The 26,648-nt window shown below is 44.0% G+C and overlaps 1 protein-coding gene across 1 annotated transcript in view; it reads left to right on the forward strand.

The window, feature by feature from the left end:
- Positions 1-26,648, forward strand: part of NHS (NHS actin remodeling regulator) — a 243,610-nt gene that overhangs the window by 211,800 nt on the left and 5,162 nt on the right. The window contains exons 2-7 of the mRNA XM_063392901.1: positions 5,309-5,461; positions 7,572-7,705; positions 16,373-16,435; positions 18,613-18,805; positions 21,995-22,126; positions 23,372-26,329. Of these exons, the coding sequence (XP_063248971.1) occupies positions 5,309-5,461; positions 7,572-7,705; positions 16,373-16,435; positions 18,613-18,805; positions 21,995-22,126; positions 23,372-26,329 (3,633 nt within the window). The remainder of the gene's footprint in view (positions 1-5,308; positions 5,462-7,571; positions 7,706-16,372; positions 16,436-18,612; positions 18,806-21,994; positions 22,127-23,371; positions 26,330-26,648) is intronic.

Consider the following 26,648-nt stretch of genomic DNA (forward strand, 5'->3'; position numbering starts at 1 on the left):
TCCTTGCCCCAGCAAAAGAGCTTTAGAAGAGAAACCCATCACTGTCAGGTGTTGCTCTGGCACTGACTTGGTGGGAAAAGAGCATGGCATCCTGCCCCTCCCAGGATGACCAGGGCTTCCTAGGGTGCTGGGGTATGTCCCAATTTCCAGCTGCAGTTGCTTGGTACTTCTTTCTAGAGGTATGAGGGAAGTTGTGTGCATATCCATGCTTGTAGGTGTAGTCACTGAGGTTACAGTGAGGTTGCCATTGTTCAGCTGGGTGCTGGAAAAGCTGACGAGCCAGCAGCCTTATTTGCAATGAACAGCAGCCCCACCAACACAGTCCCTTTGCATGGGCATTTTTCAATTGCTAATAAAGGTGGGACAGGAAAGTAGCTCATCCAAATAGCTACTCGCAGTTCCTGTTGGTGGCGTTTGCCACTGGCAAATAGGAAAATGTTTGGGTATATGCATGGTTGGAAGGGAACACAGTTATTGAAAATTGAGTGACTGTCCCACCTTCAAGGAGCTCCAGACTCTGGTGTTCCTGCTGGGTAAGCCTGGCACCCTCTTTGCCATCACTGGGAAGCAGCAGGCGCAGAGGGAGGTGCTTTGAAAGTACTGAGCTTGCTGATGGATGTGGGACACGAACAGCAAAGAGGCGACTCTGGATTTTTACCAGTGTTGTGGGCTTAAACCCCCTGGGTGCTCCAGTGGTTACACGAGTACCTTGGGGGAAACATACACTCGAGGCATACAGGGCTATAAATAAAATTCACATCAGACTCAGCACTTGCCTCAATGAAACATTTATGCACTAAATTGCATGATGAAGTTGGATGTGCTGCCAGGCTGCCTAGACTTTGAGATAATCTGGTCTTCCTCAGAATTAATTTTCTTGCAATGTTTTGCACACAAACGCAGCAGGCAGTAACTCACTGCTGACCTGGGCAGTAGCTGAGGAAGAGGCTGATCACGTTGAATTCTGCTGCTGCTAGCATAGGCCTATTTATGCAAAGCTGGATGAACATCCAGCTTTCTTATGACATTGAATCACACAAGAAAAAGTTACCATTTTTACATTAAACAGCTAGAAAAAATGGCGTATGCTAAAATGACAGGTGAACCAGCTTAATGCTGGGGAAGAAGGGCTTTCCTAAGCACAGCCTGGCATGGGACTGCTGGCCACAGCAACCTTTGGATGCATCCTGCACTCCTGAAGCAGGGTGTGCAAGGAGGTGGAGTTTGACTAAGCTGCACAGCCCCCAGCACCTCTGCCTCCTGCAAAGGGCTTGGCTCATTACACCCTCTTAAGCATAACTGGGCTCTGGAACAGGCTTGTTCACTAGTCTGATCCTTTTTAATTTGGGGGTTTGTCTTTTGGAATCTGGATGCTTTAATAAGGATTCGGCAGCTGCCAGTTCAGCTTTGCCTGTGCAGAATTCAGGGCTGACAGCTCTGGGTGCTGGCCCTAAACAGGTAGGCAACTTCCTTGCTCATTGCTCCAATTCCCTCCAGGCTGCACACTTTTTCACACCTTACAACAAATCATGTTTTCTCTCTGGACCAGGAAACATAGGAAAAATTATCTTTTTTTCTTTCTTTCGCTGAAAGGTAATTGCAACTATAATACAGATAGAAATAATAGAAAGTTGAGAAACAGAAGGATCTGGGAAGGGGGGAGGCAAGTGTCTGTAGAAGCAGACGGAGTTGTGGGGGGGAACCCCTGGATCTATCAAATAAATAGAGCAGAAATCTTTCTTGCTTGGCCTTTGTGGTGTTATTATTAGAACAACCACGCCTGAGTGCACTAAAGCCGCACAACCTTCAAGCATCCACATCCAGCTCTGCTATGGCAGGATCCTTTTTCTGCTTGGCTAAAAGAGGGAGAGAATGAGCGGATGTGAAGATGAGAAGGATCTGTAAATGATAGATATGATCAACTTCAATAAAACAGCTATTTGTAAATCTTCAAAAATCTTCTCATGAGAAGAGCCATTAGTGTATGTCTGTTTGACATTGGTTGTTAGGAAACCAGCCAATGTTAATGGATCCATAGAATGGAATGGAGAATGCATTTAAATGGTCTCTTGTCATTTTGACATCCCACAAGACAAAAACACCCAATTACTTTAACTCAGGAATGAAATTAAATGGTAGTTTATATGATTCACTTGTATAGTCTAAATTGATCAAAGTACACACTAAAAATAAGTTAACAATCTATATCTGATGCCTGAAGTGTAGCATTTCCTATCTCTGTATTGGCTTTTTTTCTCATTCGGTGTGATGTCCAGCTGTTAATCGTTTAAAGACCGTGGCTTTACAGTTTCTGTATTGCTTTATTTATTATGCATGTTACAGTGGTGCAGAGGGGCTACAGCCACACACCGGCTCAGCACTGTAAAAACAGCCTGCAGTGTAGAACACTGAGTGAAGGAAGTGCTGGCTGCAAGAGATACCTTATCCTCATTCCACAGAACAGAGATACAGGGAGTCTTAATATTTAACACCAGCTCCTAGCAGAAGCATATGGTGAAGCTTTGACTGCACTTTTCTTCTAGATCTCAGCCCAGTGGTCTTTGTCTGAATTACCCTGCCACAGGGTTGGCTATTTTCTTTTAGTTGAAGTAAGAGATTCAGTCCTGTGAAGAAAATTAGATGTTCAGGAGTCCTTAAAGCTCACAGTCCACTCCTGTGGTTGCATCTTCTGGCTCCAGCTCCCAGCAATGGTGCCCAGTTCGCAGGGGCAATCAGTGAGGCTGGGCAAAATGTCATTGCAGAAGAACAGACAATGTGCAAAGGACAGGGAAGGACATGCAAAGGACAATGTGCAAGGAATGAAATGGAAGCAGGTCCTTCATTTGGCAGGCATTTACTCACTGGTTAGCTTTTTCACTCTTTCCAGGAGGTTTTTTTCAGCGTTTTGCTGCTCTGATGCTGTTCCTCAGACATCCAGACTAAATGCATTCATTGTGGGTTTATGCTTACTTATCCTTGGGCCAGCATTGTCCTCCACCCTACCCAGTGCTGCTCCCTCCCTCTGAGATTCTTCCCCACTGCAGGCTGAGAACATTCATCCCCTTGAGGCTTTTTTTGCCAGCAGTTTTAGTTTCTATTCTGGACCTCCTAGAAAATCCACTCCAGCTTTGGAGTATTTTAAAGGATTGGTCAGTTCAGTGTGCAATATTTCTGCTTTCTTGGTGTCAAGGGGCTGTATTTCCTATTACCATGAATCAGAGACCCTGAAGGAGAAAGGTGAGGCTGCTGGCTGGGGCCAGAGCACAGGGTACTGTAAGCTTCTTAATGCTCTATCATTTGAAGATAAGCAATGTATTTGTGGTTTTTCTGCTAGGACAGCACAGCTCTGCCAGGTCTGCTGGCTAAGGGACACTTGTTGGGTGGCTAAGAGGTCATGTATTTTATCTGTCAACAGCAACGTGTGTCCACAACAGTAGGGGTGTAGCAGAGCTTGCATGAACTTGGTTTCATTTTTAAATCTCAAAGCATATTAACCCAACTCCTACTCTTATTTGTAAAACACTGTTGCCAAGGCCAAAAGAGTTTCTACAAGCTAAATTTTGCAACAAAATCTATTCTAGGCTGATGAAACATCTGAAAATTTTGTAAGTAGGTAAAACTTTCCACTCACTGATATTCATCACAGACAAGACAACTACTAGCATTTCAGTCTAGACAGATTTTTCTGGGAGTAGGAAGGAACTGCTTGTACCTGCCTTTTCATGAACCTCCAGGGTACAATCTGTGATCATGAATATCACATGCCCTAGGCAATACAAAGAATGGGTGGGGTATCATTACTACTGCGTACCAATTTTTGTCCTGAGCTGAGATTCCCAAGGAGGAAGTGTGGCTCAGAACAGGATCAGGGCAAGTTGCTTTGTGTCTCAAGGTGTCTATGTAAAATAGACACAGTGCTTTGTTACCTTCAAGGGGTAAAGGATATATAAAATCAGCTCCTGAGAGTATTTCCTTACTGCAGTGGCAACAGACAGACAAGCCATCAAAAGCTCTGCCTCCAATTTGGCAACATGGTGTTTCTGCAATGTCAAAAATTTAATTAGTAAATCCTCATGATGAACAAGCACTGACAGGTTGCCATCATTCATCCTACTACCTTCCTTCACTATCATTTTTTTCTCCTCTTGGTGCCATTCCTTGCACTGACACCATGCCAGTTGCATGGAGCAGCACTACAAATGTGCTGAAAAAATGACTGAAACCCCACCTGCAAAAATCCACTGAGAAGCAAAGCAAGGCTCCCTAGCAGACAGAGAGTTTGGGGTCCCTTCATTTTTGCTGAAGCTCTGAGAACCTGAACTCCAGCAGGTCTGTTCCTCATATCATACCACCACTTCCATCATGACACCTACAAATTTTGGTGAACTGTTGGGGTTTTTTTCCTAATCAAAGAAACTGATAGTCTCTCATCATCCCACACATGACAGCATGGCTCCTAGATTTCTCTTCTGTCTGCTCCCTCCTTCTCCAACTGTACTTTCCTAATTCTTCCTCTATAAAAAGTACTGCTATGCCATCTGAGTGCTGAGTGAATGTTGTAGCTTGGAAAGCTACCTACTGCGTACCCTGAGGCTGGGAATAGTCCATGGGACTCCCAGGAGTCCCAGCACTCCTAAAAAATTCTCTCAAACCTTTAGTGGAACTTGATTCATATAATTTTCAGAGGCAGACTTCTGGGATTTACCTTTAGAGGAACTGAAGTGTTCCTGTCCCTCAGAAGTCCCTGTCTATTAAAGGAACCTCTTGATAGGTGTCAGTCAAAGTCTCTCAGCAGGGCACGCAGTTAATCTCAGTGGTTACGCCCTGGAAGGCAGCGAACTAGCAACCTGTGTCAGAAACTAGTTGTGTGTAACATGATGCAGTGAAAGAGCACACTGGCAGGAGAATGAGTAAATGGAAGACCTATTTCTCCCACTGCCTTTGCTCAAAATGTCACTGTGGAAAGACTGTGTAGCGTCTTTGCATTTTTGTTTTGCTATCTATAAAATGATTATCCCTTTGGTCCATTTATATAAAAACTCGATGTAGTATCATTTCACCTGCTTGCCTCCATAGAGCCATTTGCAATCTGGTAAAAGGGCATTGCCTAAAGGCTGACTGGTACAACACGATGTGGAAACGCAGAGAAAATAATGTCTGCTGCTGTAAGATTGGAGTAAAGGTGCTGTAACAAAGCCAGTGCCTGTTCTTGACAATGCTGTTCCAAGCTAGAACCTTTCCTTTTCAGCTAGGTTGATGGAAGAGAGACTAGAAATCTTATGTTGCACTCTTATTTTTTATCCTACAGCTGTCTCCAACCTTGATGCAGAGAGCAAACTGAGTGTGTATTACCGAGCACCTTGGCATCAGCAAAGAAACATCTTTGTCCCCTCCACCAGGCCGCCCTGCGTGGAGGAGCTGCACCACCACGCCAAGCAGCACCTGCGAGCCCTGCGCAGAGGTAGGTGCTGCCCTGCTCCTCTCCACACACAGAACACCTCCCCATGGTCCACTCCAGGCTGCAAAGGATGCTCAGGCACAAGTACACAGAACTGATCACAGAACTGTAGAATCACAGAACGGTTTGGGTTTGAAGGGACCTTAAAGATTATCTAGTCCCAACCCTCTTCACAAGGGCTGAAACTGGAGCCCAGGGGTATGACTCCCCACTAAAACTGAGCTGTCTGCTCAAGGTTTCCAAGCATGATACTGGAGGATGCCTGGGTCCTTCAAGAGTGACAGCTGAAACTCAGGTGACAGATGTCCTGGACAGCTTGGAAGGTTTGGGCAGGTCTCCCCTTCCCAGGCTAGGGAACATTTTCTGACATTGCCTAAAAAATTGCAGACCTGTGGCCTCAAAGCAACACAGAGAGGAAGCAGGAGTAACAGGGTCATAACCAGGCTTCTGGATCCCCGCCATAAAGAGAATTTACTAGATGCAAACATCTGGATGGTCCTAAACAGCACATTAAAGGAAAGGCAAAAGATGGGGAAAGGTCAGTTTTCACTGGGAACCTAACCAAGGGAAAATTATTACCAGGACATAAGACAAGCAAACAAGCCTGTCTTTCTTCTGTGCCATAAGGAGGGAGCAAATCTGTGCAGGTCACTTTTAAAATGTTCAGCAACAGCCTCCTGTCTTGAAGCGTTTTGCACCAACAGCTCTAATTGCCTTTCTCATTTATTACTGTTATTAGCTTATAATAATAATCGATTTCTTAGAACTGCAGAGCATCTGTTAGCTGGATAAGATGTTCCAATTAATTACCCATTTGACCGCCTCTGCAGGTTTTAGGTCAGGAACACATGGAGGATGTAGTAAGTCTTCATAGCATGGCAGAGAGTGATATAGCCAAATTACAACCACAGTAGTGCTGGAGTAGAGCAGAAGTTCTTTTCTGTTCTCAGCAGCTCTGCTTTGCAATTGTCCCAGAACCAGGCTGATCTTTGCCTGCCATCTTGTGGGCAGGAGAAATCCTGACAGCAGCTCCAGAAAATGTCTCGTTATTTTAAAGTTACAAATCTCAGTTTTGGCATATTCCCATCCTCCACAATTAATAGCAGCTGTGCAGGATCAGCAGGTAGCTTGTCATGTGCTGCTTTATCTTATTTTGCAAATAACTGCATATATGGGGATGAAATTTTAGTCTGAAATTTACTCTAAACATGTTTATTGTGTCTCAGCTCACCCTTCTATCAGAATTCATTATCTCTTTGTCTGTTTAACCAGGAGCAATTAAAACTAAATTTTAGGTCATAGAAGCTATGCTACCAGCAAACGTTTCTGGCTGGATCACAGCTAGTGGAACAGGTGAATATATCATCTCCTTTCAGCAGCACTCCATGCAAACAGCAATTATCCAACTGTCACCTAAAATTAGAGATGGGAAGACCATGAGTATTCTCCCATTCACTTGGAAGGTTCCAGAGACTTGGGACTGATGCTGGAAGAGGACTGAATATTGTGAGCCCATGCTGAAGGAAGACTCCTGTGGGCCTGGGGTGAATGAAGATCTTGACATTCCTGGGCTGATCTCTTTCATGCTGGAACCTGAGCACTACCACTGCAACAACCTTCATGTCAAGCCAATGCTCAGGACCTAGCCCTGCCACGCAGCCAGGGAATAAAACTCCACCTGGAGCTGTGTTTCTTTTTTCCCCTCATAGCAATATATTTTATAAGGGTAGAATGCAGGCACAGTTATTGCATCTCAATATTTCAAGGCAATGGGAACTGCAGGTTCCTGTTGGAAATCAGGCCTTGGGTCTCAGGTGCCTAGAAGGTAGCTGCCTTGTCTCTTGGGATAAACAGTATAAATCTAATTTGGGACAATTCAGCTGCAGAGCATATGCTGGGGTTGCATGGGCATTGCTCTTCTGGGTGCACAGATGTCCAGTAAGGGCTGCTCCCCTTCAGTTGCAACAGGGATCATTTGTACCAGTCACTGGAGAAGAGAAGAACCTTTGTCTTTGGAGTCCAATGTCCTGTACCTGTCCCTGTTGTGCTATTAATAGAGATATTTGTTTTTAACACTTTGAAACACTTGTGTTTTCTTTCTCATCCAAAACAGAGCATCGAAGCCGAGGTGATAACAGAGAGCCAAAAGTCCAAGGCCCCATTGCTGTGGTGGCTCCCCCCTTTCCTCCCTTCCCTGCAATCTGCAGCCAAAAGAGGCAAGCGATAAAGGACCGCCATTTGCTACCAGTAAGTCTTTCACTACAGCTACCACATACAAATGCATTTTTAGCATGGTGGGACCTAAGTGTGGCAGGGTTTCACAATTGCCCCCTCACCAAGCCGGTGCAGGTACAACAGAGCTGACCTTGAAGACTGTCAGCAGTGTAAAGCAGGTCACAGCTTCAGCAGACAGCCCTGGGGTAGCTGTTTTCAATCAGAAACCTCTTCTTTTTCACACAAATGCTGTCGTTCACACACTCCTCCACACGTCCTCCACATTCACCACTCAGGCTGTAGAGGCAGCAGCCCTAACTTCGAGGATCCTCCCATAATTTCACAAAGTGCTGTAATTTCAGCCCTGGCATTAGCATTGCCAGGAACCAAGAGCTCAAGGGCTTTGAGTGCCAGCTTGAGGCTTGTGTGTGTGCAGGAGGTTCAGGAGCATGACCCCAGCTACAAGGACCTACACTTTCCATAGTCCTGCTTTGCAATGTTCATCTCCATGCAATCTTTTAGATGTTTCATGTCCCATGCATGTCCTTGCAACCAGCCAAGCTGGAACTCCAGCTGAAGATCTGGTCCTGTATGTCTGTGCTGACTTGCCACTGCTGCATTGATTTGAAATGAAGTTAGTGTTGACAATATGTATTTATCAATGTCAAAGAAAACATGTTAGATTGACAACTTTAACTCTGATTAGGTCCAAATTCCCATTAGCTTCAGCAGGACTTTGATATTTCTGTGGCTCTGGGTGTTTAACTCATGGAAGTGTCATAGTAGCTACATTTTGCACTGTACTAAGAGTCATTGCATTATTTAAAAGGTGTAGGTCAGATCTGGACTTGACTTTTAAGTGAGACATTTGTCTAATGCCAGTCCTCAGTCAGGTGGTAATAGATCTGTTCTGTATCTGCCAGTTCAGGGACACTGGCATCTCAGGAGATGCTACACCTGTGAGTACATTGTAAGCTTGGTGACTATTCAATAACCATACTGAATCATCGCTTACTTAGCTTAAAAATCCGAGTGCATTCATCCTAATCCATTATATTAAACATATTTAAATACTATAATGTTAAAGCACTCACAATGTAAAAGACTCAATGTAAACAAGTCACACCTGCCCTTGGACCAAAACATCAGCCAATCACTCCATCGGAAAAGTTTTGTGTTTCATTTAAAAAGCATGAAATACATAATAACATTTGCATTAGTTTGACTGTTCTGCCTTTTTGACTGCTTAGCTGGTTAATTTGAGGACAGCATCACCATCACTGCAGGCTTTCAACAGGTTAAATTTGCAGGCCTTAGGATTCAACTTAAAGGAAATACCCTGATGTTAGAGGACAGCATAGAAAAGAGTTTAAAGACAGAAAGAAGAAACAGGATTACCTGTTTCTTCTTTGTAAGTCATCATCAAAGCTAGTGCTGTCGTAGGGTCATTGAAAGGTAAAGGGAAGGTGATGCCATGTTAAGGATCAGAACTAGTTACAGATAATGGTTTGGACAGGCTATTGAACATAAAGCTTAGTATCAGATGGGGAATAAGGCATCTCTTTTGAAATTGCATCCACAGTGCTTAAAGGCCTGAATCTTTGCTGTGTTTAGAAAACAACCGGTGCATTTTATACATTACTTCCATCTGTGGAACACAAAACAGTAACAAATAGAGAGCAACTCTCTGAGTCCTGTACTAGTTGACAAAATTAAGTCATGCTGAATGCAGATGTCTTGGCTATATCTGGAAGTCCACCTTTTTCTTTTCAAGAAGGAAAACATTAAGTTTGTGCCCACCCATATCAGACCTCCTTTTGGAGCTGACCGGGTTCAGTGCTCCCCTAAGGAGAAGCAAACAAGAGCTGTTGGAGGGCTGTTGTTTTATTGATTTCAAGGCATCTGGCAATGTTCTGCCTTGGAAATTGCAAACACACCGCACCCGGAGCACTTCAAAGTGCCTTGACCCATTTCTGAGAAAGCCCCTTGTTAATGGGGCAACTTAAAAATTGAAAGAGAATAAGACAAGATGGAGCTGCCCATGAATGTTCTGTCTGGCAGAGGTTAGTCAGAGATTGTTACAAGACACTGCAACAGTGAATAGCTAATTGATATTGCGCCAGCCTTCAGGATATAATGATACCATTACAAGAGAAAGTTGAGAATGCTGTTACTGGCTAGCTTGCTCTTTTTGGCATAAGCTTCTTTTGACCAACATCTGCAAGAGTTTATCTGCTTCAGGGACTGCCGGTAATGTTTGATATCTGATTCCAGTTGATGGTATCATCTAGTTGTCAATGAACTAAAGATGCTAAATCCGCAAGGATTTTTTTCATGGCATAGCAGTATGGTGTGTATTCCACGCTTCTGATGCATTGGGAAGGTGCTGAAGGGAGCAATACTACACAATCAAAAGGGCCCCTTTTTGTGTTTCTTTTAAATTAGGAAAGGAATCAACAAGAAGCTGGGAAATTTTTGAAAGTTACAGGGTCTGACTTTTCCAAACTGACTATCTAAGTTAAATGCATGTATTAAGATACTCAAAAAAGAAACTTGATTTTGAGGAATGTTCACATTACCACTGTGAGACCTGTGGGAGCTACCACTACTGAAAGTTACTGAAAAAACTGGTCTCATTATATGTGAGTCAAGGTTCCCTATGTGTGTTCCTTCTGGCTGCTGCTACCAATTAGGAGGCTATGAGCTCTTCCCAAGGTCTTACATATTGTATAGTAAAACTAAAGAAAATCAATCACAATAGATGAAGATTCACTTTTAATCACAACTCTGTTTACAGGGAGAAAGATACCAAAGTCCCACAATTCCAAGAAAGGACAAATGAATTAAAGTTCAAAGCAAGTAATGCCAGTGTAAATGGGTCTGGAAAGATTTTGTCCCATCACAAGATAATTTTGTTGTGGAGAATGAGTAGGCAACTAGAAATGGAATAGACTTTTTCATGTCTATTCTTCTTACAGGAAATTCCCTGATTTGGCTAATGAAATGTCCACTTTGCCCAAAGGCCAGAAGGGGATACTTCAGGAAAGAATATAAGAGCAGGGCGTGGTTTATGCTGTGTATTTTCCCATTATTTATCCTTCCAGTTTCATATAGAAACTGGTTACAGAGTTCCCAGGCTAGAGATCAAACACAGAATAATAAGCCACCAAAGAAGCTCTCTGTGTTGACTGTGAGACTTGTTTAATTCAATTTTTTAGCAAATTTACACCTTCAGCCTCAACAGCATCCTATGACAATGACTTTTAAAATCTGTATGAAAATGTAGTTTTTGGTTGTTTCAAACCCAATACCTCATAATTTCATTGTATCCCTTCTGGTTCTCAGGCTATGAGAAGAAGTAAGCATTGCCTTCTCATTCCCTTTCTCCAAGCTCCTCATGGTTTTGCAGACATGACTTCGCTTAACTTTCCTACCATTCCAGTCATTAATTTTTAAAGCTGAAAAACTGGCATACTTAGTCTCTCTCTACACTAAAGAAATATACAACCAAACACATTTAAAGTCTCATTCATTCAGCCATTTTTGCCAATGAAGAAGAAAAACTCAAGTGAAACTGAAAATAATCTGAGGAAAGTATGAGAAAGTTATGGACTTGCTAAAATGAGGAAACTGTTTCTTACACATGTTCCCATGACAACCCTGCCTGTAGCACTGCTGAGGCCAGCCACTCACTGTAAAGATGCTGTGTCATTCCAACTGCATTTCAGACTTCTCTTTAATTTTTTTCTGCATTTTTTCTTTCTTGGGTTTCCCCATGTCCAGCCAGCAAGGCTCTGAAATTTCTGTGTTCCAGTTCAGAATGTTAGGGGACCACACTTTCTCAAGCCCCACGTGGCACAGCTATTATAATAAAACCAAGGAGATGGAGCAAGGAATGCAGTATTTGGAAATTTACACTCATAATTGCATAAATTTCAGTGTCAGTTTATTCACAATTATAATCTGAGCAGGAATCTAAGGGACAAGAAGCAGGAGGTTTTTTCCCAGACAGGGTTCTTCTGTCCCTGAGGCCTCAAATCGAGCAAATGTGAAGGGAAAATAACGCATTGGGTAATTTTATTCCATCTCCTTGCCGTTTCAAAAATATTCCCTATGGTCTGCTTTAGGATGTTTTGTACAGCAAAGTGAAGGAAGTACAACTGAATACACAAACTTACACACAGTTTTGAGCTGAAGCCACATGAAGCCTCAGTAAGAAACAAGTGAGTTAAGGGACAGGCATGAGTTGGGCTCTGCACTTGCTGTGTGCAAATCCTGCCTGAAGCTGTTAGAAATAAAACCTACCTGACTTTATTCACCAGACTGAACTTGTATGGCACCATTTGTGCAATGAGCCTAACACCTACAGCCCTGTATTGTGGGATGTTTATTTTGTACCTTTGCCTGCTGAAATGCCACATGTAGTATGACTTCTGTCTTGAAACATGCCTTAGTTTTGTCTTTACCCTGTCAAAACATGAAAGCCGTACATTAATCGTTAAAGGATTGTCAGTACTTTAGCTGATCGCATTCGTGATGCTCCAAAAGAAAACACCCACAAGCAGATAAAATAAAAACATGAGAAGAAAGAAACATACAGAAATATAAACACTGGGAGCAGGCAGGTGAGCAGGGTTGTGATTTGCAGCAAAAATAACACAGCCAGAAATATTCCCATTATTTTCTCTTCAGCGTCAGCTGACTGTGTAAGAAAGCTCCTGTATAGTTATGAATTTCTAATTAAGTAGTCAACTGTGCTCTGAAAATACTGGAAAGCTGGTAGCCTTTTATTAGCATTTCTTCTTGTTCTCTAGACCTTCAGGTTTTTCTATCATCTAAATAAATACCATTTTCCTTAATTGCTGTGAGTTAAGGAAGCAGCAGGCTCTCCATTTCACAGGCAAAGAAAGGGACAAACAGAGACTTCAACCAGAGCCCCAGGACTCATGTGAATGTGGGACTGAACACCAGTTCACATTTACTCTACATGTTGCCTTTTCAGTGCCTGAATGACAGTTCCTAAATGAGACATCAGGATGTAGTGTACACCGTATTTCTATGCTTCCATAGGGTGAAAGCAAACTGTATTTATATTCTGTTTGCTGGAGACAACAGACTACAGACAACAGACATAAAGCTTGCAGATGCTGAAGCAACATGCTGATGCTCTGCTTGGGTGAATATCACCCACTATATTCATAAGGTTATCCTGGGAGGGAAATTTCCCCCACCTACTGCAATAGAAGCCTGAAGTCAGAAATAATAGTGATCCCTTATGTTTTTTGCAGCTTTTAGGCAGCAGGAGTCAAAAAATAATTCTGTGCAGAATTGCACTGTACAGCAGCATGCACCAGCCACCTCCTGCCCTGGCTCTGCCACCTAAATCTCTTGTGAGATAACACCTTGCCTGCCTGATCAAACACAGCTGAGGGGGAAGGAATCAACTCAGCCATGTCTAAATTCAACAAACATGTTGAGCATAGATGCTCTTGATGAGGCTTTAGTATTCTCAATATTTAATTAACTGAGGATAAATTGTTTCTTTTTTCTTGGGTTTACGTTTTTCTCATCACCATTGCACTGTGTCCCATAAGCCCTATGCAGTAACTCTGAAATCCCAGAATCTCCTATAAGGCAATTACTATAGGTAAGGCAGGCTGGGTACATGATATAACATAAATTATGCTTCTTGAAGCAGTCTTTCCCAAATGTTGAAGATGCTGAACAACAGTCATGTCTCAGAGCTTTGGGGGATGGAAAAGAGAAGAGGGGCAGAAGTGGCATTTTTGTCCTGTTATTGACCCATTCATTTCCTTCTCCAGATCCCAGCTCTGGAACAATAAATGGGGCAGACTCATAAATTGCCAGGCTGGCAAGTTTGTCAAGTGCTGATTTACTTCTTTGTCACTGTACTGACAATATTTTAAGGTTTTAATCCCATAAAATGGTTCATGATGAGTCCTGACTTACATATGTGCTAGTAATGCTCTTCCTAAAATCAGGGTGAGAGTGTTCAGGGTGCTTCATCTCAGCCCAAGCTAAGTGCTGAAGGAAGGTGAGCTGAACTGCTCCTCAGCAGAGCCACTATCTCTTTCTCTATAGGAGAAGCTCCATAGTCAGTCCAAGTTGACTGGTCAGACTTGGACATCTGACTGTTTTGTTGTAGTGCACAGAAACCAAAGACTTCCACATTGAAGTGACACGGAGCACTGAGAAACCAGGTCACGTATGTATGCAACAAGGTTTTACTGCGAGGCAGTTTCACAAGCACAATGGCACCTGTGCAAGTGAGGTTGATGGGATAGCTCAGGAAATAAAAATGCTCACATATGTCAGTGACAAATCCCTATTCAAGCAATTATACACCAGTGTAGTTTCAAAGCAATCTTAGCCCATTAACGAAAAACGCACACTTAAAGTGTTCTGGGTTTTTATTTAACAGAGTGATTATCACTGTTTCTGTTTGCCAAGCACACCAACACAAAAGAAATTCACTTTTAAAACTGCCTAACTTCAGATTTGCCCATCAGACCAGAACAGCCTTGGGTTTACAGTAGTAATTTCTTCCTTAATTACGTGTTTACTCAGGACGTTTAAAGATATTCTGGTTTTCAGAGTGAATGAGAATTTTGAAAAGCAGCAGCTCACTCCCTCCCCCAGCACGGAGGTGTTGAAATGCTGAGGCTGCTGCTCTGTGCCAGCATGCCCCAACGACAGGCACCACATGGGAAGAGGCACTAAGTGACCTCAGGACCCCTTGGCGAGGCAGTGGTAGCACCAGCTTTCTCAGGAGCACAACTGTGACAGCAGAAACTGAAATTTTGCTGGTCACCTTCATTTTTGTCCTATCTCTAATGATAGAAACTTACCTGGGAAGTTTGTCCTGCCATGCTTAAGCAGGGATCTGAGCCTCTGGCACATCAAAGGATGCCTGTAGGGACATGGAACCAGACAGGTGTTTTCTCCAAGGCACCTGGCAGAGTGGCACACGGGTGAGGTGGGGAATTGCTGCACTGATAGGACAGAGATGGGTAACCATGTCTTGCTTGTCTTGACTGTAGCCCACACTGCTATCTCTGAGACCAAAGTTGAGGTCCTGCTGTTTCTCTCGTGGACAGGTTTGACTTGTGCACATAGCTGTGCTTGAAGCTCAGGACAGCTTGAAGCTGTGCTTGAAGCTCAGGAGGTCCCTCCTGTCCTCTTCTGTTTGTGCACTGACAATCACAGGCCATGGGATATTGCAAAGACTCATATCCTGAACTCGTTGCCTCAGTAGCATTAGTCTCCCTGTGTCCTGACCCTCCACAGTGATCCTCTAGCACCTTCCATAAGGAAGTTGAGTATCAAGAATCCTGGTACCTGCAGTCAGTCTGCTTAGGGCAGGTGACGGGAAACTTGGTCAGAGGACCAAGCGTGGTATCATCCTTGGGTATCTGAGCAGTAAGCAGACTGAAATTGTATCTCCACAGCCTTTATTGCATGAACAGAGGTGTTGCTCCTAGGATGAGGACTTTTCCCAGCTTGGGGGAAGTGGTTTTCCACTGGCCTTGGAAGAAACTAAGCTGCTGGAAATGCTCACTGGAACAGCTCTCTTTTGGTTTCCCCCCTCTGATCTCCTGTAATGGACAGCTCATCAGGAGGCTTCCCATGGGCACATGGGAACCAGGGAAAAGCAGATGTTGTGTATCTAGGAAGAAATTAGGATGGGATGCAGGATTAGGCCTTTTGAGACTCACTACAACTTCTTTTCTTGAGAGGAGACCATATAATGCAAAGTCTTTCAAACTGAGGTTTGTTCATCTCTCACAACAGTGTTGATAATGATTGATAATGACTGGGAGGAAAAACATTCATAGAATTATTTGGCATTATTAGTCTGCCAACTAATGCATGGAGAGATAATAACCCCTACCAAGAAACATGTGCTAGAGATTTCCAGATTTCCAGAGTTGTCAACAGACCTGTTTTCTTTATGTCTCTTTTTTTTTTTTTTCCTATTTCAAAAGAAGTCAGTTATCCTTCACTCTTTGATTTTGAAAGCTGGACATTGCCCCAAACAAAGCAGAGTTTCTGACAGGAGAGGATTTTGGAGGTATAGGGATTCAGCAAGACCCAGGACATTGTGGCCTTTGCTATTTGTACTTTGAAGTGTTTATAAAAGTAACAAAAAGCCAATTGGTCATTGTCATCCTGCCACAATGACTGCAAACTTAGAGAAATAGTGATATCATCAGCAATCAATGTATTTGATAAGTCACCATCAACATAATTATTTATACTCATTTGCTTACAACTGAAGAACAAATTGAAAAAAATTCCCTTCTATTATTAAATCATTTACATTTATAATGTAATTGGACATGTATCTTGCACTGCTTCAGCTCCAGGCAGAACACAGTCTGAGTTACCAAATCAATACAAGGCATTCTTGGGACAATTTAACCACGTCTGTACAAGGAGGCTGAACCAATTTCACTGCAGTTTTGTGTAATCCAAGTAAGCAAAACCAGCACAGACTTCACAGGGGTCCAAACCAATCTGCTGTGGGGAATAAACCCATCAGTAGGAAAAAGGGTGAAAATCACTGACCATTTTGGCTCTGATGCTAATTTATCCAGACAAAAATTATGTGCTTTTACAAGAATTGTTTTGTGTATGTTTTTAATTTTAATTTTTTTTTTCCACATTTCACATTTATAGTTTAACAGCACCCGTTCGCCCTCCCCAATTGAGTGTTGCCACATGACCCCCTGGAGTAGAAAGGTACTGGAAAAACAAGCAATCCTCAATTAACAGCCCTGTCTCACTCTTCTCCCTTCCAGATCCTAACCTTTCCTCTTGCTTGCTTTTCACTTGCTAACTTTACTGCGCTAAAAGAAGCCATTTCTGTTTTTCTCATATCAGTAAGACACAATAATAACTTTTCCCCCTTCTTTCATTCTTCACACCTTGGATGGGTTTCAGGAGCTCAAGGCCATAGAGCTGCCTTCCCCTGTCACCTCCTTTAAAAGGCCTGAACTCGGACAGTCTCAATAGGGTTAGCAATTGCTTCTAATTCTCTTGCCATGTTTTGCAACTGCCCCTTCTTTTCTTCCTAAACGGTAAGAAATGGTTTGGACAGTGCCACACTGAGAGCAGGTATTTATTCTCTGACCATTTGGTGATGCCACTGTTTGGAGAGAGCAGGAGCTCTGGCAGCCAGGGTGACTTTGCCCGCTTTGTCCAGCACTTCTTTGTCATCCAGAGAAGGATGAATTCGGCAACACATGCTCTGTGTGTGTGTTTCTGTGTGTGTTTGTGTGTCCCCACGTGCCTGTGCGTGTGTGCAAGGGTGGGTTTTTTTGCATGCATGCATCAAACTTAGGGCGGGGGGTGTGGGGGGGAGTTACCTAGGAAACAAAGTCTTTTGTGCTTGAAGTTTATATGAGCTATTCACGTCTGCCGGGAATCGGCACAAAAGCTGCAGGCAGAAAGAAGGCTGCAATGTTTGACTGAAATCCTACGTGGGAAAAGAGGGGTTTCTGCGGGCGGGAGAAGAGGAAACGTGTGTTGTCTTGGGTCTGGGGGTGCTGCAGGAGGTGACGCTGACAAGGTAAGTAAGGGCCCTCCAACAGTTTAAATAGTAGCTGCAGAGTTAAGATCTTTAATGCTTCTGGGGCTGGGACGTAAACGCTGTTTGGCAAGCCTGAGATGGTTAATTCCCCCAGGATTTGTGAGGAGCCTGGGCGGAGGAATGGCAGAAGTACAATGGCAGACAGGGCATGATCCTGTGGTGTTCAACACCCACCTGCTCGATGCTCTGCCATGGCAATACAGAGCAACATTTTATCTTTGCCCTGTTTGCTACCGAAACTAAAACTGGCAAATAAAGTGTAAACAGCAGGCATGAAGGAGGGAAGGCTGGTAGTTAAGCAGCTGGGAATTCAAGACTGAAGAGAAAGCTGGTCTGAAAGGGATTGCACTTCATTTTTAAAAAACGAGAGGCAGACAGATGTCCTGAGCTGGCCAAACAGTTGTCAGAGCTTACAGAAGAATTTATTAATGGAAGAAGGGAGGGAAATTAGGAAGAAGGTAAAGGTAAGTGTTTTCCCCCTCTGTACCTTCTAAATAAAACAGAAACTTTTTTTTTTTTTGCAAACAAAGAGACCCCCCCCAAACCCAAGCTGGCAGCCAGCACCATATGAAAATGCACTTGTTTTATTTCTCTTTGCAAGACAGGGTATTGAATGATTTTTTGTCTCTTCCAAAAAAAAAAAAAAAATCTGTGTTTCTTCCATGCTGTTTACTTTTCTCTCTGCTTCTTCACCTTCAGCATCTAGTACTTCTTGTAGTATGCTATAAAATATGCATTTTTTCTAAAATTGTTGCTAAACAATCTTTTGAATTTCCTCTGGTGGTGGCTACTCTTTTCTTTGGTTGTTATCCCCCTGTCCCAGCACTGTCATCACCTGCCACTTCCACCACACAGCTGTTGGATGGGTGTACTATGGTCTGCTCTTGGTCTGTATTTGTACAAATGAAATGCAAATGGTTATTCTGAATTATGGAGGGGTCCTCTTTAAAAATCTGGACCTGCTGATGCTTGAATGAATGTTATATGAGGCCAGTTGCAAAAGAGAACCCACATGTCTAATGCTTGTGGTAACTGAGGACACGCTTGCCATGGCTACCCACGAATGCAGGATGTGCCCCTTCTGACAGAGGAGACAGCCCGTAAATGTCACTGTGAATGTGCTGACTTCCAGTGTGCTGAGGTGTTTTTCTCCTATTAGCAGGATGTTAAGTTTCCATTGGAGAATGACTGGTGCTGTATGACTTAGTTAGAACAATTCCTTGTTGCATCCCTGTAATTGATTTCTGATTTGTGTGTCTGCTTTGTTTCAAAATTAGCCTTGTGTGCCTGAATGGGAAACACTGATTTTGAATGTATTCATTTGCAGTCCCATCCACCAGAGGACGAAGATACAGATGTCATGTTAGGGCAGAGGCCGAAAAATCCAATACATAATATCCCTTCTACACTGGATAAACAAACCAATTGGAGTAAAGCACTACCTCTCCCAACTCCAGAGGAGAAAATGAAACAAGATGCCCAAGTGATTTCTTCTTGCATTATCCCCATCAATGTCACTGGTACAAATCTCTTCTATTTCTTTTTGTATTTATTGCATGGTTCAGGGGAGGTCAAGTACTTATTTTGTTTAATTTATTTGAAGTCACAGGATTGTGCAGTCTGGGGGCAAACACCCTAGCTTGAAGATTTAGTTTCTGAAAGACAGTGGGCTAAATTCATCCCTTATGCGTGACTGCTGGCGTCGCTGAAGCTGCATCCAGGATTAATTTGGCCCATATTTTCAGTCATGTTATATGATGTAACATAACCCTAGTTCCCTGTATAAACAATGTACTTTTGTTGTGTATATAACCTACAATCTGCATTAACAAAGACTCCAAATAACTTTTTGAATGTAGCTGACTGAAATAATGCAGAAAGCCACCAAAATTAATCATATGATTATCATGTGTAGCAGGAGAAGAGAAACTAGAGAATGTAGGCTACTATTTGCAGTTCTTTAAACATGCAAGGCATGAATGTGTAGCATGCAAACCATCGCTCTGAGATCTCTTTACATGCAGCTATGCTGAAGGTATAGTAATGGCATTTTCTTTTATTTCTATAACATTTGGATATATTTCACTAGATTTATTTGAAGGAGAACTTGTTTATAGAAGCAGCAGGTATATCACTTATTAAATGTGACAGATTATTTATTTCCAGAATCACAAATCAGGCTGTTTTTCTCTTTCTCTTTTTCTTTTTCCTTCCAGAGGGCTATGGTAAACATAAAGTTGAACTGAGTTTTCCTCAATAATACTCTCAAGTACCAAGTTTTGTTTAAGAGCATAACGTGGGCTAACTTTCACAGTTCTAGAATTCAATGTAAACAATCAGGAAAAAAGCAGAGGGCTTTCAGTTAACCTTCATTCTCCAGAGAAAATATTTGTATTTAATTCTATTTTCCCCATAACTAGGGGGTCGGGGTTAGGTCACAGCCCCTCACTTCCCATTGTTCCTCGCCATGTCTATCAGTGGTGTACAAACCTTCCTGCAAGACAGGCAGCAAGGATTCACCATGGTGCTGGAGAGGGCTGTATGCCCACAATCCAGGTTCAGCTCACAACTGAGGCTTTTGGGCTTACAGCAGCATGGTGACAAGTCCCCCTCTGCTCCACTGTCAGCTGCATGAATCCTCCCAGTGACAGCAACATAGTCCCAGTTCCCCTCCGTCCTGGCAGAGGAGGTGACACTGCACAGTGCCAGCAGCTCTGCTTCCCTGTGGGGGTGGCAGCCAGGAATGGGTGTCCCTTTCTCCAGGAGAGTGCTCTGGCCACAGGATGACAGGCAGCTGGGTGTCAGAACTGCCTGCTGCTGGGCTGCAGGTGGGGAGCCAGCTGGTCCAGGTGGAGGGCTGGGCAGTGCCCCTGGAAATCCCCTCGGAAAGTCGTACATAATGGGGCCTATTTCCCCAAGGTAAAGCTGGTGATAACATGATGCTCCTTCTAGTTTCAATATAGGACCCTAGCAGGTGCAGGCTTTCTAACAGGGCTGTGGTCACCTAGAGCAGCCAGAAGACAGTTAGGTCTGGGACCAATGTTAACTTTTCCAGTAATAGCCATTTTTGCCTAGACTTCACCTGCCATACATTGGAACCAAATTTCCACTGATCAGTTTTACAGATCAAGAATGGTATGTAATCTTCTGGATGTTTATGTGTATCATTCTCATTAGCACTAATGGGAATAATTTGTATGCATCACGGGGAAGAAATACCCTCTTCCACTTTCCTCTCGGAGATGACCCCCGTGCATCTGGCACACAGAGCATGTTCAGCTAACTCACAGTTGCTGGAAAACCAGCAATGATGCTGATTGATCTTTTGTTTCAAAGAGTTTGCTTTTAGTTCTCTGTTTTTGTTTTTTAAGCTTCTCCCAACCCTGAGAAATGTTCACTTTTTTGAAAATGATTGTTGTTGGAGTTTACGGCACTTTTGTTCCATATTAAAGAAAGTTCTTCCTCTGCTTATTCCAGGGGCATTGGTGGTTACAGGACATCTGTCTGAAGCCTCTATTTCACTGTAGTAGATTTCAAGAAGAACTTTTACAAGAAAGTTACTTTTTAATGTTTTACATTGTTATGTAATGTAATATGTATGTGTATGTCTGTGTATAATTATGTTTTCTATAATTATACGCTATTAAAATAGAGCTTCTTATCAGGATTTTTTTTCCCCTTTTGTTTGCTTTAGTTTGTTCGTTTTTCTTAAGATTACAAACCACTGTACCAGCAATCCTTATGTTAGTGTTTTTTGGACCTGGCACATTTTTTCCAACCTGTCTCATGTCAACTTTAGAGAGCATAAGTGACTGTGCAGTTGTGCAAAAAGCCAGTGCAGATGGGCACTGGCCTTCTGGTCGGCCTCCTTTTAACTCTTTTTTGACTACACAGTGTAAAATCAAACTGAAAGACACTTCCCTTTGCTAATGCCATGGAAACATAAAGAAAACAATGAATTCTCACCTATTCTGGATGAAGATGATCATAAACAAACTTATTCAAGAACTTGTGCTTCTAAATCTAAACTGAGGGTCTTGATTGTGTGACCTGAGCAGATTCCCACTGTGTGCTGTGCACACTGGAAAATCAGGCCACTTCCTGATGTATGCAAGTAAATAGCAGCTCCCCGTTAATGTCACTCTCAGTCACGTGCCATTGTCACAGAGAATGCTCTCTGAACTTGCATGGTGACTTGGCCCCATTTTAGCTGTCTCCTTCCTTTTTGAAATGTTAGCTCCCTTGGCATATTGGTCTCCTAAGAAGCGCCCAACTACTGCAATATGGCATTATAACCTTAAAATGTTTTTTTACGCTTAGTTGCTTAAAATAAGTCAGACTACAGCTGAACAGATAATGCTTTGCAGACAAGCTACTGTCATTGTCCCTATGACAGATGGATAAATAGCTGTAAGAAAGATGCCCTGCTACCAAGAGCTCTCTATTTGCCTTCCTGATTTTCTTTCCTTTTTCTGTTCCTTTTCTTTTCATGCCTTCTGTTATTTTTGGCAGACCAGGCTGCTGAGGGGGAGCTGGAATTAGATGTAAAACTGTGATATACTGTGATATAATTTACATAAGAGCTACATAAGGGCTCCCTTATGTTTATTCACAGGCTTAATCCAAGCTCACATACCTCCACTGTGTTCCAGCCATGAAAATTTGTTTACTATTTCTAAAGGCTAATGAGACCTATTTATGGGTTGCAGGAGTTGGTTTTGACAGAGAGGCTAGTATACGCTGCTCTCTTGTTCATTCACAATCTGTACTACAGCGGAGACGAAAGTTGAGGAGGAGGAAAACCATCTCTGGCATCCCCAGAAGAGTGCAACAAGAAATAGGTGTAGTATAAATACAAATCTTCCATAGATAGCTTTCTAACCAACTTAAATTGCAGGGGTATGAGCTGGTAGTTAGCTTTCCAAAGAAACGAAACCTTGAAAGTGTAAATTATTGTGTAGTCTAGGAATGATGTTTTGTTCTTTTGATTTACTACAGTAAGAAAAGCTATATTACTCCATATGGCCTTGAAGGACTGGGGGCTTTACTGAGTAATATAGATGTACGTGTTCAGCTCTTATTGTGTAAATGTTAATCAGTTCTTTTTTTCTTTTTCATTTTATTTCTGTTATGAACCCATAGTTATGTGCATAAAAAGTAACTAGATTAAGTGAAAGTTTTTTCTTGCATCAGGGGAGCTTAAGGTAAAGAACTGACAGATGTTACTCCACAAAGTGATGATGAGTTGTCACAACAGCTGGATAACTTAGACGAGTGGTTGAATATCCACCATAGATACTGCTGCTGGTACCCTACGGGAGCTTTGCTAAACCTTCCTTTAATTTATCACACTCCTCAATTCCTCCCTATTATTCTTTATCATCAAGAATATTTGCCTTAAATCTACCAAATTACCTCACTTTTTGGCAGGGTAAATTAGGAGCAACTCTGCTGGGGGCAAATTCACTGTGAAGTTCTTATTAACTCAAAACAAAACTAACAGAATTGTTATTTCTTAATGTTCATCTGCACCTGAAGATGGCTCTGGTATTTCAGTTGGTTGCCATGAAACTTGATTAAAAGCAGAAGAAATGTGTTTATCATAGGGAATAAGCAATCAGAGAAACCATGAAAGAAAGATCCTTTTGTCTTGCAAATATTCTTGATAGTAAAGAAGCAGATAATGGAAATTCTGAACAGACAGGTAGGCAAACCAGAATTGTTTTAAGAAGCCTATGGAGTGTTGTGTCCAGCAGCCACTCCTGAAAACTTTAAGCAGCTGAAGTAAGAGTCATAAAAAACTGAAAACTTAGTATTTGTCTCACTATTTAGCAAAGCAAGCTCAGCTCCACATTGAGAACGCATTGCAAAAGTCATGTCGCAGGACTAGGAGAATTTCCCTACCTCACCGGCAGGAAGTCTGCCTTATAAATTCTTTATACAAAACTTAAATTTGGTCCAATGCTCAGAAAGATTTTAAAAACACAGAATACAGCAGATAATGCTTTTCGGGTTTCTCCGCGGGTTGTCTCTTGCGAGGAAACGTGGAGCTCTCTCGCACTCACCCAGCTTTCCGTGTGTCCTAGATTCAGACGAGTCGCCAGTGGCGAGAGAGCGCAATGTGATTGTGCACACAAACCCAGAATTCTCTGGCTCCAGCAACAGGAGGTTGGGGACCCGGGACTCAGAGTGCCAGACAGAAGAAATCCTGATAGCTGCTCCCTCCCGGCGACGGATTCGTGCCCAGCGGGGGCAGAGCGTTGTTGCCTCTCTCTCCCACTCCACTGGCAACATCTTGGTGCTGGCGGACAACGGGGACGCGGTCTTTGCTGCCGCTGTGAGCAACCGTATCCGCTCGCGCAGCCTTCCTCGCGAGGGCGCCCGGGCCAGCGAGGGCCATCAGGATGCCACCACCAAGAGCGCAGGATACGAAGCAGAGCACTTCCTAGGTGGTCAGGAGAGGATCCCGAAAAAGGGGAAGGAGATCTTGAGCACGCAGGGTTCACAAGAGTGCCAGCCCATTGGTTTAACTTGTCCTCAGCACATGCATAGCCCTGAACACAGCATCAGCGAGAGGGGCAGATCGCGGCTGTCAAGGATGGTCGATTCGGGCAGCTGTGAAATTTCATCCAACTCAGACACCTTCGGGAGCCCAATTCATTCCATCTCAACAGCAGGAGTCCTGCTCAGCAGCCATATGGACCAGAAAGATGACCACCAGTCCTCAAGTGGCAACTGGAGCGGGAGCAGCTCCACATGTCCCTCTCAGACATCTGAAACCATTCCTCCTGCTGCCTCTCCTCCACTAACAGGCTCTTCACACTGTGACTCTGAGCTGTCACTCAATACCGCTCCCAATGCCAACGAGGACTCCAATGTCTTCATCACAGAGCAGTTTGGTGACCACGCAGACAAGGTTAGGGGCCACAGAGCGAGCTCCTTCACGTCCACTGTGGCAGATTTACTGGATGACCCCAATAACAGCAACACGAGCGACAGTGAGTGGAACTACCTGCACCATCACCATGACGCCTCCTGTCGCCAGGATTTCAGCCCTGAGCGCCCTAAGGCGGACAGCCTGGGATGTCCCAGCTTTACCAGCATGGCCACCTATGACAGCTTCCTCGAAAAGACCCCCTCTGACAAGGCAGACACTAGCTCACACTTTTCTGTGGATACTGAAGGATACTATACCTCCATGCACTTTGACTGCGGTTTGAAGGGCAGTAAAAGCTATATTTGCAACTATGCAGCCCCAGGCTCTGAGAGTGGCCAGACCGGGAGCATGACTTCCAGCCTAGCTGACTGTGCCTGGCAGGAGTGTGTGAGCCACAGGAGGCAGGCACGGCAGTGCATCTCACTGAAGAAACCAAAGGCAAAGCCAGCCCCACCAAAACGCAGCTCGTCTTTGAGGAAATCAGAGGGCAGTACAGACCTTCCTGACAAGAAAGAACCAAAGATCAGTGGTGGGCAGCATGTCTCTCACACTGCCAGGGAGATGAAGCTGCCCCTTGAATTTTCAAACACACCCTCTCGAGTGGAAGGCCCCAGCCTGCCAGCCAAGCAGGAGCTTCCCTGGCCAAACCAGGGTGATGGTGGTTTAAAGGACACTCCATTTGACACCACCGATATCCCCTCCTTTAAGGATGAAGGTGCTGAACAAGCTCACTATGCAGACCTCTGGCTTCTGAACGACTTGAAATCTAGTGATCCTTACAGGTCCTTGTCCAATTCAAGCACTGCTACGGGTACTACAGTCATAGAGTGCATCAAGTCACCAGAGAGCTCTGAATCCCAGACATCTCAGTCTGGGTCGCGAGCTACAACCCCATCCCTCCCCTCTGTCGATAATGAGTTTAAGCTGGCCTCCCCAGAGAAGCTGGCAGGGTTAGCCTCACCCTCCAGTGGGTACTCCAGCCAGTCAGAGACGCCCACCTCTTCTTTTCCAACAGCTTTCTTTTCGGGACCGTTGTCTCCAGGGGGGAGCAAGAGGAAGCCAAAAGTTCCAGAGAGGAAGTCATCGCTGCAGCAGCCACTCTCAAAAGACGGCACTGCCTCAGTGAGCAAAGACCTCGAACTTCCAATTATACCTCCTACTCACCTTGACCTAAGTGCTCTTCACAATGTCTTGAGCAAACCCTTCGCTCACAGGCACCAGCTGCATACCTTCAGCCACAGCAAGCAGAGCGCGGTCGGGGAAGCCCTGCAGCCCAGCCCTCCCTCTGCCCTTGCCATCACACCCTCCGTTCTCAAATCTGTCCACCTCCGGGCAGTCAACAAGCCTGAAGGAGTGAAACATAAAGGCAGTACCCCAGACCTGCTCTGCATACAGGAGACCACCCTGATGGCAACCGAAGTCTCTCCAGGCAAAATGAGACCTCTCTTAGCTAAGAAACCAGTATCACGCCAGTACTCTACAGATGAGGCCCTAATGCTGTACATTGACACTTCCCCAGCAGAAGCAGGCCCTGGAAAGCCACCTTTAGAGAAAAGCTCCTCTTTTGGTGGGCAGAATAGCTGTGAGCGAGAAGCTGTAACTTCAGCCAGCATGGGTCCAGTTGAACTCAAACCTGGGAAGGACCAAACACACCTGGTCGCTGAACACTTACCAGAAAGTTCTCTGAATCAGGCAGGTGCCGTTGCCATGGATGGCCTTCAGAAGGGTTCAGCTGTCCCCACAAGTGATGATGAAACAAAGAAACCTGTCGAGGGAGCAGAAACAGTGCATGACCTTCAGCAAGTACAGGCTCAGCAAGAGCTCTCCACAGGCAGTGAGGGGAAGGTGGAAGCTGGGCCTGTGGATGAAAGCCCATCTCAGGCTGAGAGACCAGCCATCACCTATCAGTCAAAGCACCAACCCGATGTAAGCCACCATGTGCCTGGGAATATCAGCTATGAAGCAGAGATGGCAGCAGTGGATTCACTCAGTGAAGAGGGTTGCAAGCAGGAAAACGATATCACATCAGGTATCCCAACCAAAAGTGCCTCTGATGACAGCAGGGCAGAGGAGACAGTGGGCGGCGCAGACGAGCTGTCGCTGAAAGGTCAGTTGGGCATTCTTTCTGTGTCATACCCAATCAGGCAGCTTTGGACAGGATGGTGCTAGAGTCAGAGCAGAGTGGCACATCAGCTTTTCCCTCTGTGGGTTTAAGCATAGACTCCCCCATGTCTGTTAGCTGTCCAGCCAGCCCAAAGCTATTTACACTTTTCCAAAGTATTCAGGCTGTATTTCTGATATTTATTTTCTCCCTTGTGCTGCATCTCAGCTGAAAAGATAAAAGGGAGGAGCATTGGCCCTGGTACAGAAGAGTGATTATCACAGCTGTGCTGTAAATGAGAGATCCTGTGTTCAGTGCTCCTTTT

The sequence above is a fragment of the Prinia subflava genome, chromosome 3, assembly GCF_021018805.1.
Source record: "Prinia subflava isolate CZ2003 ecotype Zambia chromosome 3, Cam_Psub_1.2, whole genome shotgun sequence".
NCBI lineage: Eukaryota > Metazoa > Chordata > Aves > Passeriformes > Cisticolidae > Prinia > Prinia subflava.